The sequence below is a fragment of the Hylobates moloch genome, unplaced genomic scaffold (genome assembly GCF_009828535.3).
Source record: "Hylobates moloch isolate HMO894 unplaced genomic scaffold, HMol_V3 SCAFFOLD_4, whole genome shotgun sequence".
In the NCBI taxonomy this organism is placed as follows: Eukaryota; Metazoa; Chordata; class Mammalia; order Primates; family Hylobatidae; genus Hylobates; species Hylobates moloch.
This window is the reverse complement of record NW_026652279.1, coordinates 95,308,865-95,326,528: the sequence shown is the minus strand read 5'-3', so window position 1 is coordinate 95,326,528 and position 17,664 is coordinate 95,308,865. Positions and strand designations below refer to the sequence as shown.

The window sequence follows — 17,664 nt, the reverse complement described above, 5'->3', positions numbered from 1 at the left end:
TAGTTTTTCTTTAAATGCTTCATAGAAATCAGCAGTGAAACCATCTGGTCCTGGACTTTTCTTTAATGAGAGGCTTCTTATTATGGCTTTGATTTAGTTACTTGTTATTGATTGGTTGAGGTTTTCTGTCTCTTTATGGTTCAGTCTTGGTAGGTTTTATGTGCCTGATAATTTATTCATTTCTTCTTGGTTTCTAATTTGTTGGTGCATAATTGTTCATAGTAATCTCTAATGATTTTTTTTTTGCATTTCTGTGGTCTCAGTTTTTATGTTGCATTTTTATTTCTGTTTTTATTTGAGTCTTCTCTTTTCTTCCTAGTCTAGCTAAGGGTTTGTCAATTTTGCTTATCTTTTCAAAAATTCAAGTTTTTGTTTTATTGATCTTTTGTACTTTTTTTAGTCTCAATTTTATTTCTGCTCTTACCTTTATTATTTCTTTTCTTCTACTAAGTTGGGGTTTCATTTGTTCTTGTTTTTCTAATCTCTTAAGGTGCTTTATTAAATTGTTTATTTGAAGTCTTTCTACTTTTTTGATGTAGGTGTTTATTACTATAAACTTCCCCTCTTACCATTGCTTTTGCTGTATCCCATAGATTTTGGTATGTTATATTTCCATATCCATTTGTTTCAAGAAATTTAAAATTTTCCTTCTTAATTTCTTCATTGACCTATCAGTTGTTGAGGAACATGTTATTTAATTTCCATGGGTTTGTGTAGTTTCCAGGGCTCTTATTGTTATTGATTTCTAGTTTATTTCATTGTGGTCAGAAAAAAATAGTTGATGTGATTTCTACCTTTTTGAATGTGCTAGGACTTGATTTATAGCCTAAGATATGGTCTGTTCTAAAGAATGTTCTGTATACCAATGAAAAGAAAATGCATTCTGCAGCATTTAGGTGAAATATTCTGTAAATGTGAGTTAGTCTTGTTTTGTCTAGTATACAATTTAACTCTGGTGTTCCTTTGCTGATTTTCTGTCTAGATGATCTGTCCATTACTGACAATGGGAAGCTGAGGTCCCCTACTACTATTGTATTGCAGTCTATCTCTTGCTCTAGATATATTAATGTTTGCTTTATATTTTTGGGTGCTCTGGTGTTGAGTGCATAGATATTTATAATTGCCTTTATCATTATAAAATGACCTTCTTTGTCTTTGACTTGTAGTCTGTTTTGTGTAGTATAAGAATAGGTAATCCTACTATTTTTTTTGTTTTCACTTGCATGGAATATCTTTTTCCATCTCTTTCATTCTATGTGTGTCTGTATAGGTGATATCGGTTTGTCGTAGGCAGCATATAGCAGAGTCTTGTTTCTTTATCCATTCAGCTATATATATCTTTTAATTAGATAATTAAGTTCATTTACATGCAGTGTAATCATTGATAAGTAAGGACTTACTACTGCTATTTTTCTGCTTGTTTTCTCATTGTTTGGTAACTTCTTTCCTTCCTTCTTTCCTTCCTTCCTTCCTTCCTTCCTTCCTTCCTTCCTTCCTTCCTTCTTTCCTTCCTTCTTTCAGTCTTTCTATTCTTTTTTCCATCTTCCTTTGTGGTTAAGTGATTTTCTCAGGTAATAGGTTTTAATTTGTTGCTTTTTATTTTTAGTGTATCTATTATAGGTTTTTGCATTGTGGTCATCACAAGGCTTGCAAAAACAACTTGTAGATATAACAAGTTATTTTAAAAGAGATGACAACTTATCTTAGATCACAGAAAGGAATAGAAACAATAAACTAAAAAAAACCTCTGTGTTTTAACTCCGTCTCCCCTACATATTGATTTTTTTGTTACCTCAGTTTGGATATATTTATACTGCCTATTTCTTAGCAGGTTGCTATATGTGTTTTTGTTTTTGATAGATTTGTCTTTGGGGCTTCATACTAGAGTTATGAGTGGATTGCACACCACAATTACAGTATTAGAGTATTCTGGGTATGTCTATATGCTTAATTTTACTAGTGGGTTTTTTACCTTCAAATGTTTTCTATTTGCATGTTAGTGTTTTTTTTTCTTTCAAATTGAAGAACCTCCTTTAGTATTTCTTGTAAGATGGATCTGGTGATGGTAAATTCTCTCAGCTTTTGTTTTTCTGGGAAGGCCTTTATTTCTCCTTCATAGTTGAAGGACAGCTTTGCTGGATACAGTATTCTTGGATGGAAATTTTTTTTCTTTTAGCACTTTGAAAATTTTATTCCACTCCCTTCTGGCCTGTTTGGTTTCCATTGATAAGTCTATTCTATTTTGCCAGATGAATTTGAGGTTCTTTATACATTATTTGCTTCTTTTCCTTTGCTGCTTTTAGGATCCTCTTTGTCCTTGATCTTTGAGAATGTGATTATTACATGCCTTGGGGAAGTCTTATTTGGGTCAGATCTGTTTGTTGTTCTCTGACATTCCTGTACCTGGATGTTTATCTCTTTCTCAAGTTTTGGAAAGTTTTCTGTTATTTTTTTGAGGAAGCTTTCTACTCCTTGCTCTTGTTTAACTCCCTCTTGAACACCAGTGATTCTTAGACTTTGTCTTTTGAGGTAATTTCCTTTATCTTGTTGACAATCTTTGTTCCTTTTTATTCTTTTTTCTTCTCTGTGTATTTTCAAATTGCCTGTCTTTGAGCTCATTTATTCTTACTTCTGCTTGATTCATTCTCCTACTGACAGCCTCTAATGAGTTTTTCAGTTAACTCTAATGAGTTTTTCAGTTAATTAGTTTCTCAAACTGAGAAAAATACATTTCTCAGTTTGAAGATTTCTGTTTGTTTTTATTATTATTTCAATCTCTTCATGAAATTTCTGTGATACATTTTTGAGTTGCTTTTCTGTGTTATCTTGAAAATCACTGAGTTCCCTTAAAACTGCTATTTTGAATTCTTGTTCAGAGAGCTCACATATCACCATCTTGTTAGGGTGAGTACTGGATCCTTGCTTCATTTGTTTAGGGAAGTCATGGTTCCCTGTTTGCTGCTGTCACTTATGAATGTATGTATGTATGTTTGCATTGGAGAATTAGTTATTTCAGTCTTCTCTGTCTGGATTCTTTTGTTTTTTATTGGATATATTTGCTTAGAGATTCATTGTAATTTACCTGTTGAATTTCTTTCTTTTCCCATTAGGTCACTGCCTCCTTTTCAGCATTAGATGGTGCCTTAAGCTCAGGTTTGTCTCCACTCTAATAAACAATTGGAGCACTGCCCATCCCAAATGGAAATGGTGCCAAAGGGGATAGCCTAGCAGTGTGGGAAGGTGAATTCGGGGTTTGTGCTCAGGGGACCTGTGGGATGAACCTCCTACAGCATGGTGCTGCTAAGCAGACACTCCAATTTGGTATCTCTTTTGGCCAACTTATAGAGCAAAGTTTCCAGAGTTGGGGATAGTAGTCCTGCCTCCTCACTTTGTGTCTGGCTGTCCCCAGGGATATTTCTTCCTTCAGGCACTCCCCATGCTTCCTGTGAGTTGAGGTAGGAACAGGTATCCTGCCAGGGAACTCAAGATGATGGGGAAGCTGCCTGTCACCTTGATTTTCCTTTTTCCAGTGTTAAACTGAGAGTCAGGGGGGATTTTCCACGTGCTTGGTGCCAGCAGACTGGGAAGAGAGGTGTCTTGGCTGTGGATGTCCCCTTGTCTTACCGTCTACTTGGAGCTTTTTTACTTCTCTGTGGCACTGAGAACTGTCTCATCCTCATATTTTAGTTTTGGGATATTTGTGGTGATAACCTTAGTGCTGTAAATTTGGTTTTTGTTTTCTGTGTGGGGAATGAAGCCAGCTTGCTTCCATGCCACCATTTTGGAACCAGAAACCTCATTGTATTACATCTTATAGTGCTCTGCTGAATTAAATTCAAATAGGAAGTTTGAACAAATTTACCTCCTCAGTGATTATCCTAAATCCCTGCTACTCAAAGTGTGGTCACTGTACCAGTAGCATTGAACTCACCTGGGAACTTGTTAGAAATGTGGAATCTCAGGCCCACCCCAGACCTACTGAATCAGAATCTGCATTTTAATAAGCTCTCCAGGAGACTGGTGTGTTCGAGTAGTACTGTCCTGCAATATTCTGGTAGACTCATTTTGATAGGTGCTGCCTTTAGCTGTTTGTAGTGTTATATCTTTAATTCTGTAACATGACAGCTAATGGCTGTATATTTTGGCAATTATTTTAATGCCACACAATAACCTTTTCCTGGATGAATGTTAATTTCTCTGAATTATTGATCATGCTTATTCTATCTCAGGATGCAAGCATTTGGGCTCATTTTTCTAGTTCTAGTAGAGTAAAAGTTAGTATGCATTTCCCTCTCCACTTCCACCCTCTTATATTTCATTTCTTGCCACAAGCAAGATTCCTTTCCTCCTCAACTCTCCATCTTCATGGTTCTCAGGGATATGTAGGTCCTTAAGCACAGTCAGCATTTTGCTCAAGTGGAAAATGTTCATATATAGCTGGGGTAATGTGCCAACTGTGTGCATGTGTATCTGGTTTATACAGATGGAATCTCAGGTTCAGATGTTATAATCAAGCTATCTTGCAGGATAGTTTCTACACTCTTATTTTACAGTATGTGAACTTTCTTTTTGTTTTTTGCTGACAAATGTTGATTGCTTTATTTCAGTTGTCAGGATTGCTGTAGAGGTATGCATGATATTCCATTTGATTTTGTCCTCTAAGCCATAGTTAAGAAGACTTTGTATTGTGAGCTATCACATACATGAGTTTTGTGTATTTTTCCTACTTTTTAATGAGCTTAATGTCAGCTGTTGATTCTGGCCAAATTTCACAGTGACATCCTGTTATGCCACAGGACCACGTAAACAAGGAGGAGACCCATGTCAGCAAATTTCTAGCTAATTCAGGGATAGTCTTTCAAGTTTCATATTGTTTAAGTTTTGACTCTTTAAAAAGTGGTCTTCATATAACTTCACATACATTTTTAGCACCTTAGGTAGAAGGTGCTAAAAATGATTTTGTCTTTAAGGATAACTCTGATCACTGTATTGTGAAATGCAAGGCCATTGTACCATGGGGCATGATTTTCTCTGAGGCAGTGGCAGATGGGACTATTGGCAGTGGGACTATTTCTTGTTCCATCAAATGACCTCCGGCTGCTATATTTTTGAGTAGTCCACTTTGGTTTTACTCTGTTGTTCCAGGCTTGGTTGCTGTCCAGTCTCACAGTAGTGTACCTTGCCTCTGGTGTATTCTGTCTCCTGAGCCCTTTGCCCTCCTATTGGGGTGCTTCTAATTTGTTGTAAATTAAAAACCTGCTAGATAATTTTTTTTTATTTACTATACTTTAAGTTCTAGGGTACATGTGCACAACGTGCAGGTTTGTTACATATGTATACGTGTGCCATGTTGGTGTGCTGCACCCATTAACTCATCATTTATATTAGGTATATCTCCTAATGCTATCCCTCCCCCCCTGCCACCCCACAACAGGCCCCAGTGTGTGATGTTCCCCTTCCTGTGTCCATGTGTTCTCATTGTTCAATTCCCACCTATGAGTAAGAACATGCGGTGTTTGGTTTTCTGTCCTTGCGATAGTTTGCTCAGAATGATGAAAACCTGCTGGATAATCTTGCTAGAATATATTATAATTAAGAATAGGCTCAGAGTGATGTCTTCAGAGGGTGAGCTAGGAATCATATAGGTACTTTTATGGTGCAAACTTGAATAAAATGTGTGAGCAGCCACAGCTGGTTTGGTTCATTTTGCCTTTGGGTTATTTCACTGTTCACTCACTATCTGCTATGTGCTAGGAACATATGGAATTGAAGTAAACATTCTTGTCGTTTCCATAATCTGCTCTGGGAATAGATAAAATACTAAGCAAAGCGTTACACCTATATGATATAGGTGTAAACACTATACTGTAGGCTTGCATGAGGAGTGTCATTATAAATTTGACCAGACTTACTGGAAGATGTAAGATTGGGTGGAAGGAAGGACACTTTAGTCATGGAGAGACAGGTAGGGTGTAAGGGAGAGGATGTCCTAGGTGGAAGCAAAAGTGTGAGCAAAGGTGGTCAAATAAAGGGTGTGTGGAAGGAATGGAATTTATTTGGGTGTGGTTGAAGCATGAAACATCTGTGGTGGGTACCCAGAGGGAACATCGAATTGTTATTCACACGCCTGCTGTTCATAGCATATAGCTCCTAGAAGGTGGGTAGATGTCTCTGCTTATGTTGTGTGAAAATTAAAGAAGCACATGTATATCTTCCAATGTGGAAAACAAAGGCCGCATTGGAAGATTTTCTCATCAGGGGCGCCATTTTACAAACTAAAGCTCTTAGGAGAAGATACACAGCAATTTCCTTGTCTTGAGTTTTGAAACATTTTTTTTTAAACCATTTGTAAAACTTTCGAAACTTCTTGTCTTGTTCTTGTGTTTTAGAGTTTACGTCTATAACCGATAGTATTATTTTTCTTTGCACTTACAGTACGGCCAAGTACAGCGTGTTGACATTTCTACCTCGATTCTTGTATGAGCAGATTAGAAGAGCTGCTAATGCCTTCTTTCTCTTCATTGCCTTATTACAGGTAATGGTTTTTTAACACTTCCTTGGAATTCACTTAATTACATGTAAAATGAGATTTTGCTAAAGGTTCCTTAACTGCTAAAGTGTTATAATCTTGGAATATAGTTTGTTTCCCTCCTCCAGTCATTGTTTGATAGAGTGAACAAGCCTGACTTTGCATATAGGGAGATTTCTTTTGGTATGGCCTTAAGGATGATTGCAGTGACTGAAAGAGGCATTGAAAAGTGGACTTAGGGCCATACTTTTAAGCCTTTTTCTGTTCCAAACACATAACCAATGTTGGACAAAATTTTAAAAAATATGTAAAATACATAGCTAGTTTTTAAAGTAAGGTAATTATTTTTGAGTAACAGAAATGGAACAGAACTGCAAAAGTGTGAACCGTGCATGACTGCCATAATTTTCTGTTCATGGAGAGGATTTTTAATGTGCCAACTTCCTACTTGTGTTCTCTTATCTTCCAGCAAATTCCAGATGTATCTCCAACAGGAAGATATACCACCCTGGTGCCATTGATCATTATTTTAACAATTGCAGGCATCAAAGAGATTGTAGAAGATTTTGTAAGTTTTTGCTTTTGGATAATAAAATCATTGTATGCAGTAGATAATAACTTATGTGTTGCCTCGGGTGATATATTTAAGGCAGGAAATTGGACTATAGCTTAACCAGCCTCTTTAGATGCCTGATGGTATTTTTGGGGGAGGGAATGTATACTCAGAGTGTCCTAAATACCTGTACAGTGACACTAAACAGTTCAAACTTTGATTTCAAATATTAGGTCCCTGGAGCCCCATTGATTTTTATCACTGATGTTTCTTATAGCCTGCTTTAGAGCTTGCTAATTTGGGCAGCAAATGAAGGATTGCTGTGTTGTCTAGGATGGCAGCGTTGTCTCGCTCTGCCTGAGGCAACTTTACAAGAATCTTCTCCCCTCACAATCATCCTAGTGTATCTCCAAGTTCACGGGCTTCAACAACTATATTCCTTTTCCCTCTCTTTCTTGCTCTGTCTCCCCTTATATATTTGTGTGTGTGTGTATATATATATATGTTTGCATGTGCTGTCTATCTCTGGATCTTCCTCTCCTCCCTTACGTACACACACACACACCTTGCTTTCACAAACATATATGCATCTTTCTGGGAATAGGTATGTAAATAAATATAATACAGCTTAAGCATCCCTAAATCCAAAAACCCCAAATCTGAAATGCTTCAAAATCCAAAACTTTGTGCATGCCGACATGATGCCACAAGTGGAAAACTCCACAGCTGACCTCATGTAATGGCTGCACAAAATTATTATAAACACTGTATGAAGTTACCTTCAGGTTATGTGCATAAAGTGAACATGAAACATAAATAAATTTCATGTTTAGACTTGGGTCCCATCCCGGAGATACCTCATTGGGTATATGCAAATACTCCAAGATCTGAAACAATCTGAAACATGAAACACTTCTGGTCCCGAGCATGTCACATAAGGGATCTTCAACCTGTACACATCGAAGCAAAGTTACTTTATCAATAAAATGAAGTTGGCTGTTTGTTGCTGGGTTTATTACACTGAATAATCATTTCCGTCTGATCTAAAGCAAAGAGTGAAAAGTTTTGTACTTCCAAGTGCTAGAGCCAAAATAGAATACTTGAAACTAGAGGAGACCACTTCTAAACTTAGGGAGTGCTGATAGATCACAAAATTGTCTAACTGAATTTTACAGCATGAGCATTATTGGCAGTTAGTTTCCTTGTCCCCTGTAATTTCCTGATTGTTTTGTTTGCTATTTCAATTATTCATGTGGAACTTTTGAATGTTAGAACTACTTTTTTTTCTTTCTGTAACAGAAGCGACACAAGGCAGACAATGCAGTTAACAAAAAGAAAACAATAGGTAAGATCCCAGGCTGAATCACTTTTTCCACTGGAAAACTTAAGAATAAGGCCTGCATTTAAGGAGTTTTAAATAAGTAGTGAATGGTATTGAGATAAATTGGGAAGATGATCTATAAAATACTTTAAAGAAATAGTAAAATAACAAATTGAACATAATTTTAGTCCTGATAATGAAGTTTGAGCAGCATTTGTTAACAGAATGTTAGAAAAGGTTGTAATTTTCAGGAACTAGACAGTTTTTATGTCCATAAAAAGTCTAAGCATTCACATCCTTCATTTATAATCTCTCCTTACTTCCCTCTTCTACTTTTTATTGTTTTATTTCTACAACATCAATTTTTTGTTTGTTTGTTTAATTTTTTGAGACAGGGTCTCACTCCTGTTGCCCAGGCTGGAGTTCAGTGGCATGATCATGGCTCACTGTAGCTTTGACCTCCCAGGCTCAGGTGATCCTCCCACCTCAGCCTCTTGAGTAGCTGGGACTACAGTCATGCACCACCACCCCTGACTAATTTTTGTATTTTTGGTAGGGATGGGTTTCACCATGCTGCCCAGGCTAGTTTCAAACTTCTGGGCTCAAGCAATCTGCTTGCCTTGGCTTCCCAAAGTGTAAGGATTACAGGTATGAGTCACTGCGCCCAGCTGTTTAGTTTTTTTTAAATTGTGGAACAGCAGGCTTTTTTTTCCTTCTGGGCTGAAAATAAGTAGATTTAACTTACATACATACATAAACATTTATGTATATGCATTAATGTATATATGTTACAGAGGTACATACCATACATTAGTGTTCCATTTTGAGGGGGCGGTGCTGATGTTATGCCATCATGGCTAAAGATAGGGTATGTCAGAATTAATAAATGGAATTCTAAAAGAAAGCTTTTGGATTTTAGGAAGCTGATTCAATTTATCACCAGTATTAACCAATATTTTATTTTTCTCTTTTTCAGTGTTAAGAAATGGTATGTGGCATACCATTATGTGGAAAGAGGTAAAAACTAATTTTAAAGATGTACCAGTACTATTGGTTTGAAGATGTGTAATGAATTGCTGGTCTTGATTGCAGTATAAAGTTTGTGTTAGACATAGTAGAGTTTTCCATGAGGTCTGCTGAGACCTGATGCATGTTTACTCTGTCTCTTGCCCAATGTGTCACTTCAAGCTATGAACTTCATCGCTCCTGATTGACATTTCTGAAATCTCAAAGTATTTTCTAGTTTCTAAATCCAATTTGAGAAACATTTTCCCTGGTCCTCTGTTGTCTTAACCTAAGTTAAAGTTTATTTTTGTTTTTAGCATTTGTGATTCTCACTTCTAACATTTTTGGGTGGAAATGTCATTAACTACAGAGTGGTGGAAAGGGGGTAAGAAACCACCCCGTTTCCATTCTAGCACAGTAGTTAGCTGCGCTTAATAACAGCAAGGAAAGCTTTGCCTCCACGTCCCTGGAAGTATGAGGTTTAGAAGTTTGAAGAATGATGTGGTTTTTTGGTTGTTTATGGTGATGAGTAGAAAATTTAGAAGAAATCTGCCATACCATCTAGGTATTTTATATCTGATAAAATTAGCTTTTTAAATGAGTGTTTTAGCTGGACCTTCTTAATGGACACAAGATGTGTTGGGGGATGACTCTCATTAGTCCAGCATTCAAAGCCGATTAACATGATTTTAAAAGAAAACAGCTTTTTAGAAGAGTAACTTGAAGTAGCTTTTCTTGCTAAACATTTAGTAAACAATGTTTTTAAATGCCTCTTACAGTCTTTTATATCTGAAAAATGCCCGTGATATGGTAACTGCAGCATTTGCTTTAGTTTTCATTTTACTTTACTTTGTTTTAGGAGAATCTGCCACCCTTTAAAGAAATTTCTCCTTCATAGTGTTTGTCAGTAATGCCTTAACCTTTGCTGCAATCTTGAAGTCCCGTGCTGCAAACGTTCATCAACCTCACGTTTGGAAAGGTCATGATTCTTGGTCAGGTGGTTGAGAATTCTTGACTCACAGTGGGAGAGATGCTCCCAATGCTGAAGGAATTCAGGGATTCTCCCAGCACTGGGAAATTGCCCCTCTATTTCTCTAGGGTTCCTCTTGTTACTCCCTCCCCAGAAAGGTATCAGTATCAGCTAGAGTGAAGAATGATTTGGATTCAGAGGGCCTGACATTACTTGAAACAGCAGAAAATGGAGTGATGGTCTCTGATTGATGGTCTTCTGTGGTCCAGGAGCTGACGGCTTTGCAGACTCCTAAAACTCATGACTGTTTCCATTGTTCATTTGGGAGAAAAACAACAATAACAAAGAAACACCGGTTATATACTGTGCCACATGCATTTTTATTTCCATTTAAAATGTATTTACTTGGTTTATTTCAGTGGAGCTCCTGGCGTGTGCCAGAGATTGTACTAGGCATGGGAAGAATGAAGCACAGCACTTTCCTTAAGGAGTTTCAAACTTCAGTGGGCATCCCAGTGACCGTCCACAGGTCTGCTAGAACCCAGATGGCTGGGCCCACTCGCAGGCTATCTGATTCACTGGGTCTCGGGTGGGGCCCTAGAATTTGCATGTAAGCAAATTATTAGTTGAGGCTGGTGCCGATGATGTAGGGAGCACACTCAAGAACCACTGGTGTCCTGGGAGAGAGAGGCAACTAACCTAACACAGTGCAGTTGCTGAGCTCTGTGTGGGAGAAAGCTTCCACTTTGGGAAGAGCTGGGAGGGGCCACCTACCTAGACCCTGTGGTTCAGATCAGGAAAGTCTGCCCTCCAGAGATGCACTAGTGCTCTCTTGAAGGGTGAATCGGGGGTAACTAGCTGCGGAACTGTGAGTAGTTCAGTGTGAGGATGAGGATACAGAAGAGGGCAGAGATGTCAGGCAAGGGGAAGCTGGCTGTCCTTAAGGTCCCCAAAATGATAATAATCTAATCTGAAGTGCCGAAGCTCAGGTCTGCCGTCCTCTGGGCTGTAGCTGAGTCACTGGTGAGCGCCGAGAGGCAGCTCTCGGGTGGATCTCAGTGGCTTTGATTGACTTCGAGAGGATCTTTCAGCTACTTCCTCAAAATTAAGAGACTTGAGGAACTCTCTGAGGCTAGAGTGGATTCAGGGATCTGGAGGGTTTCTGTTCCGACTGTACTAATTCTTTGAGGGAGTATTACACACGCAAGGAACAATCATGTAAGAACATTAAAACCATTTCCAGGCCGGGCATGCTCACGCCTGCAATCCCAGCACTTTGGGAGGCTGAGGCAGCTGGATCACTTTAGCTCAGGAGCTCAAGATCAGCCTGGGCAACATGGACAAACCCCATCTCTACAAAAAAATCCAAAATTAGCCGGGCGTGGTGGTGCGTGTTTGTAATCCCAGCTACTCAGGAGGATGATGTGGGAGGATCACTTGAGAGTGGCAGGTGGAGGTTGCAGTGAGCCTTGATCACGCCACTGCACTCTAGCCTGAGTGACAGAGTGAGACCCTGTCTCAGAAACAGAAAACAAACAACCAAAAAAAAATATTTTTTTTTCAAGCAAAATCCAAGTAAGTCGTTTCTTATGTACACAAAACTTCTTAGTACTTGGTTACTGGGATATGAATGTTTCTTTATTTAGAGAGTAAAGATGAGAGAAAGCCATAATTTCTCTTGTCCTCCCACTTTGAATTTAAAAAAATCCACTGCCTTTTTTCATTTGAAAACATGACAGATTTTCTTGTCTAGTGGTTTTTTCTTACTAATTACTTCTTCTGATTTTTATATGTAATTAAACTATTCATATGAAATAGTTTTAGTTTTATTTTATTCTTTTTAGATGGAGTCTTGCTCTGTTGCCCAGGCTGGAGTGCAGTGGTGTCATCTCGGCTCACTGCAACCTCTGCCTCCTGGGTTCAAGCGATTCTCCTGCCTCAGCTTCCCAAGTAGCTGGGACTACAGGTGCCCACCACCACGCCCGGTTAATTTTTTTTTTTTTAGTGAGATGGGGGTTTCACCATGTTAGCCAGGCTGGTCTTGAACTCCTGACCTCAAGTGATCTGCCTGCTTCGGCCTCCCAAAGTGTTGGGATTATAGGTGTGAGCCACTGCGCCTGGCCAAAACACTTTCAATTCACATAACATCGATTGCTTTTGTACTGGTGGTTGTTAAAAACAGCTTTGTGGCATTTTCCCCAGACATTTTAATAAACAACTTAAAGCACCAATAGGATACCTTTCAGTAAATTTACCTTTTTCCCAACAGAAAATTAAACATGGGCACCTGCTAGCTTATAAGATCTGGCAGTTTTTCACAAGTATCGTATCACTTGAAATTCCTGGTTTCTAAGAGAATAGTAACATGGCTAGAATAGGAAATAGAAAGCATAAATGCCCATTTTGAGCTTTGCAAATATTACTGTGCTAGGAATGGTCTTCTGGTACCATCGGATAATTCTAATGTCCTTGACCTTCACACTCACGATGTCCTTTCAGTTATGCTCCCGCTGATGTAGACTGACACATATATGCACCTGTTTTATGCCAGGTGCCGTGTATACTTCCTTAGTCACTGCATTCACCTTACAAGGCCGGTGGCACTGTTTTCCTGTTTCAGACGTGAGACGCTGGGGCGCTGAGAGGTGAAGCAGCTTGCCGAGATCACAAAGCTAGCACACGGCTATAAAGCTAGGATTGGAGTTAGGCTTGCCTGATTTGAAAGCCCCCGTTCTCTCCATTCTAGTGCTTTCTGCGATGTTACTGAAAGGATTTGTAGACACTTGGCCATGGTGCCATTTTGGAGACTACAACCTTTTTCCTTCGCTTGAGATCTTCTGTCTAGTGGAGTCTGTTCCCCAAGGTGGTCTCTGACTTTGGCCGTGATCCTTTTTCTGGGAATTTCTTGAGGCTGTACAAATCTTCTCCATTTTATGTGGTATATTTCCAGGGGGACTTTTAGGTGCACTTTTCATGGGTGAATTTACTGTTGCCTTTTAATCAGAGCATTGGCCTTCCATGAAGCTTGCCCAGTTTTGAATCCTGGTTCTAACACTCAGTGGCTGTATTACTGTGATCAAGTTATTTTGTTTTCTGCACCTCAATTTGTAAAACAGAGAAAAATTTATAAAACAGAAAAATTTATGTGTGTTAACTTAGTTGATCCTTGTAGTCACTCTATGAAATATGTGCCTTTATCCTCATTATATAGATGAGGAAACTGAGGCACACAGAGTTTACATAACTTGTTCATCATTACACAGCTCGTCAGGGGTGCAGTGGGGATTGAGCCCAGGCATTAGGCTGGCTCTGATGGTGTGTGCGTGACCATTCTACCCTACTGTGTACAGCTATGGAAATGCTCAAGTATTTGTAAATGGATGGATAATTGTAAGAAAATGAGATCTTTATAGCTGTTCTGAGTTAGCCCTTTTCTCCCTCTCCCTTTCCTTTTTTATTAAACATCATTGCAAAAAAAGGCAACATTACCAGTATCTGCATGGAAGCATTTTCCTTTTGTTCTTGTCAAGAAAAATAATTTGGGCTTCTCCATCTTAAACTTCATGGTTTAGTTATATAATAATTTTTTCTTCAAATATTTAAGCACCTTTTTCACCATGTGTGTTTTGTTTCTTTTCTTTCATGCCTCTCTGTCCTCGTCCCTATCTCTCTAGGTGGCAGTGGGAGACATTGTGAAGGTCGTCAATGGGCAGTATCTTCCAGCAGATGTGGTCCTGCTGTCCTCCAGGTTAGCTGTGCCTAGTGGGCACCTTTTTTGCAATAAATGTTAAGAACAATAAAATATTAAGCAGCGACTGGGGCAATCTTGAGCCACCTGTTCCCTTCTACCATCCTCTCTCCGTCCCATTCTTCCATGTCTTGTCATTTCCCTTCTCCTGCCGTGGCCCTTGGTTTCTCTCTCACATTCATTCCTTTGTGCTTTTTCTGAACTCTCTTATGTGTGTTGACTTCACTTACTCTCCTGGCTGTTTGGGGGTTTTTCTTATTTATAGGGACACTGAGTCAAGAGCAGTGGAGTGGTCCATTCATTAATGTGAGGTTGCAGCGTATCTGAGATTTCAGAATCTGTTTCGTGATGGGCCCTGCCAACAGTCTGTCCTGCAGAACCCAGTGCTGCACGTTGATAGCTGTTCAAGAACCACAGGTGTTTTCTCAGCGTAATCATGACCAGCAGATGGTGTTTGCTCTTCATCTGTCCATGTTTTGCCCCTTTTCTGTCCAAGTATCATTTTCACATTCTCTAGGTAGTTTTATTCTAGGAAGGAATCATCACTCAGTGCAGTTCTTGACTTTTTGGGGGCTTGATGCATGAAAGTACATAGCTAGGAAAGAAAGCCAAAATTAGGGCAAGAATTGACATCTATTCTTGAATTCAAGATTAAATCGTGTGACGTTAGGACTATAACTTCCTATATTTATACACTGTTGGGAATCATAGATATGCATGCTGTTTGCATTTTCTTTGATTGCAGACAGCATTTCTTGTATTGAAGTTAATCACTCATTGGATTTTAAGCCTAAGCATTAATTTTCTGCTTGAGATAATAGATTTAAAAATAAGACTCCAGGCCTATGGAGGGGGAAAAAGAACCAATAACACAGGGCAGGATTTTTGTCCATATTGACTGACAACAAAGAAACTCTTAGAAATATTAAAATATTGATCACTTGATAGTTCGGGCTTTAAGTCTTGGCTGTGACCCTAGAAAATTTAGTGTGTGTGTATGTGTGTGTGTGTGTTTTGTTTTGGAGACAAGGTCTTACTCCGTCACCCAGGCTGGAGTGCAGTGGCTCAATCATAGCTCACTGTAAGTTCCAACTCCTGGGCTCAAGTGATCCTCCCATCTCAGCCTCCTGAGTAGCTGGGACCACAGGTGCATGCCACCACGCCTGGCTAATTTTTAAAATTTTTTTATAGAGGCTAATTTTAAAAATTTTTTTGTAGATGTTGCCCAAGCTGGTTCTGGAACTCCTGACCTCAAGCAATCCTCCCGCCTCGGCGTCTCAAAGTGCTGGGGTTACAAGCGTGAGCCACAGTGCCCAGCCAGTTTTTTTTTTTTTTTTTAAACTTGGTCTTAATACCGGATTGCTTTAGCTGACCTCATGTTTCCAGCGTGCTCATTATTAGTGTCTGAGTGTGTGCAGTGTGCCGAACAACCTGTTGAGTAGGTTGTCCTACTTAATCTTCCCAATAACCCTGGATAGCCTTCCTTTGTACATGACAAGATTGAGACACGGAGAGACTAAACAATTTGCCAAGGCCACGTAGCCCATAAAGGTAGTGCTAGGGGATTTTTGCCTTAACTAGTGTTTTTTTAGTTGGAAGAGTCAGGGGGTGGTTAATCACTAACTGTGTGAACTTAGCTAAACTCAAAGATTAGAAATAGGATTATAATATCTGTTATGGTTATTTTTATTCTTTGAGTTTTCTGTCTTTAATGCTAGGTGTTTTGATTAAAAAGTTGGCCTTGAGATTGTAAAAATGGCAGAGAATTAAAGCCTTGCCAAGCCTGTGCCTCGATCCTTCAACTCCTCTGGCTGTTGTTTTCTTCAAAAAATGTGTGTTTCTACTGGCCATGCCTTGGGCAGCCGTTTTGGTCAGGCCCAGCCCCAGACTTGAAGGATTGCCTGAACCCAGTGGTTGGGTCTGAGTGGGGACATCACATGTTTCCCCTTCCCTTTCATCTTCAGTTCATTCCTGTCTTCTTGAGGCTCAGCAGTCATTATGTGGGGCTTACAAAGGCAGATCATCTGGGCAAATGACTCTGTACTGGTGCTGAGTCCCAAAGATGAGTGTGTGTTTCCTTTTTCATCCATTACTCCTACTATAGTGGTTATTTATAACAATTTATTTTGAAGGGCCAATCAGCAGACACAGATTCCATAATAGAGATTTTCTAAGCTGTGAATTTGTGGAAAGGACCTTACGAAACTTGGCTCTTTTTTTCTCTCTCCTTAGTGAACCTCAGGCAATGTGTTATGTTGAAACAGCTAATCTGGATGGGGAGACGAACCTTAAAATACGTCAGGTAAAGTCACCTCTGATGACTTGTGTTGTTATGGTAGACACAACTGCAAATGTGGTCCCCACATATCTCTTTCTAGAGAAATAAAATATTCAGCCACAATGGAATCTATGGGAAGAATATGCCATTTATGATGAGGGAGAATGTGTTTGGAAAAAGCAGGCTGCATCAAACTCTAGGTCACGCAGGGTGCCAGGCCTTCATATAGTGTCTTATTGAGCTCTCTGCCTGTGATGCTGGAGAGAGGGGACATCTTGGTGTAGCTGAGTGGCTGGGAAGGACACAGCTTAGTGGACAAATGGAGCAGAAAAGCTCCAGGTACCCCAGTTTACATCATTGTTGTAATAAAGATTCTAATCTTAGAGGGTGATATAATTAGATACAAAACTTCCATGGCTTAAAGAAAAGTATTCTTACCATGTGTTTTAATTCTAGGATGAAGAATAGTCTTTTTTTTTTTTTTTTTTTTTTGAGTTGGAGCCTTGCTCTGTTGCCCAGGCTGGAGTGCAGTGATGCGACCTCGGCTCTCTACAACCTCTGCCTCCCGGGTTCAAGCGATTCTTCCACCTTAGCCTCCCGAGTATCTGGGACTACCGGTGCATGCTACTACACCTGGCTTAATTTTTATATTTTTTTAGTAGAGATGGGGTTTCACCATGTTGGCCAGGCTGGTCTCGAACTCCTGAACTCAAGTGATCCGCTTGCTTTGGCCTCCCAAAGTGCTGGGGTTACAGGCGTGAGCCACTGCACCCGGCCAAGAACAAAGAATGGTCTTTAACATATAAAAATTTTAAGCATTTTGACACTTAAAAAATTTTTGCTGCTTAAAGTTGAATTCAGCAATTCTGTCCATATATCTTTCTTTTCTACTGTAGATATTTGCTTTAGACTTTTTTTTTCCATTTAAAGAACAGTTACAGCCTGGGCAACATAGCAAGACCCTATCTCTACAAAAAACTTAAAAAATAGCTGGGCATGATGGCACATACCTGTAGTCCCAGCTACTTAGGAGGCTGAGGTGGGAGGATCACTTGAGCTCAGGATTTTGAGGCTTTAGTGAACCATGATTGCACCACTGCACTCCAGCCTGGAGGACAGAGTGAGACCCTGTCTCTTGAAGAAAAAGTGAAGAGTGCTAGATAATGTAAAATATTGAAGGGCTACTCTATTCTATCTTTATGACCAGTGTTAGAATACAGCTAGTAGATTATGCTTGCTGTAAGGTGCTGGGGTATGTTA

The 17,664-nt window shown here is 39.3% G+C and overlaps 1 protein-coding gene across 2 annotated transcripts in view; it reads left to right on the top strand.

Moving 5' to 3' along the window:
• Positions 1–17,664, top strand: part of ATP8A2 (ATPase phospholipid transporting 8A2) — a 713,978-nt gene that overhangs the window by 160,927 nt on the left and 535,387 nt on the right. For both annotated transcript variants that reach the window (XM_032150616.2, XM_032150617.2), the window contains exons 3-8: positions 6,436–6,535; positions 6,999–7,097; positions 8,382–8,427; positions 9,380–9,420; positions 14,053–14,126; positions 16,359–16,428. In XM_032150616.2, the coding sequence (XP_032006507.1) occupies positions 6,436–6,535; positions 6,999–7,097; positions 8,382–8,427; positions 9,380–9,420; positions 14,053–14,126; positions 16,359–16,428 (430 nt within the window). The remainder of the gene's footprint in view (positions 1–6,435; positions 6,536–6,998; positions 7,098–8,381; positions 8,428–9,379; positions 9,421–14,052; positions 14,127–16,358; positions 16,429–17,664) is intronic.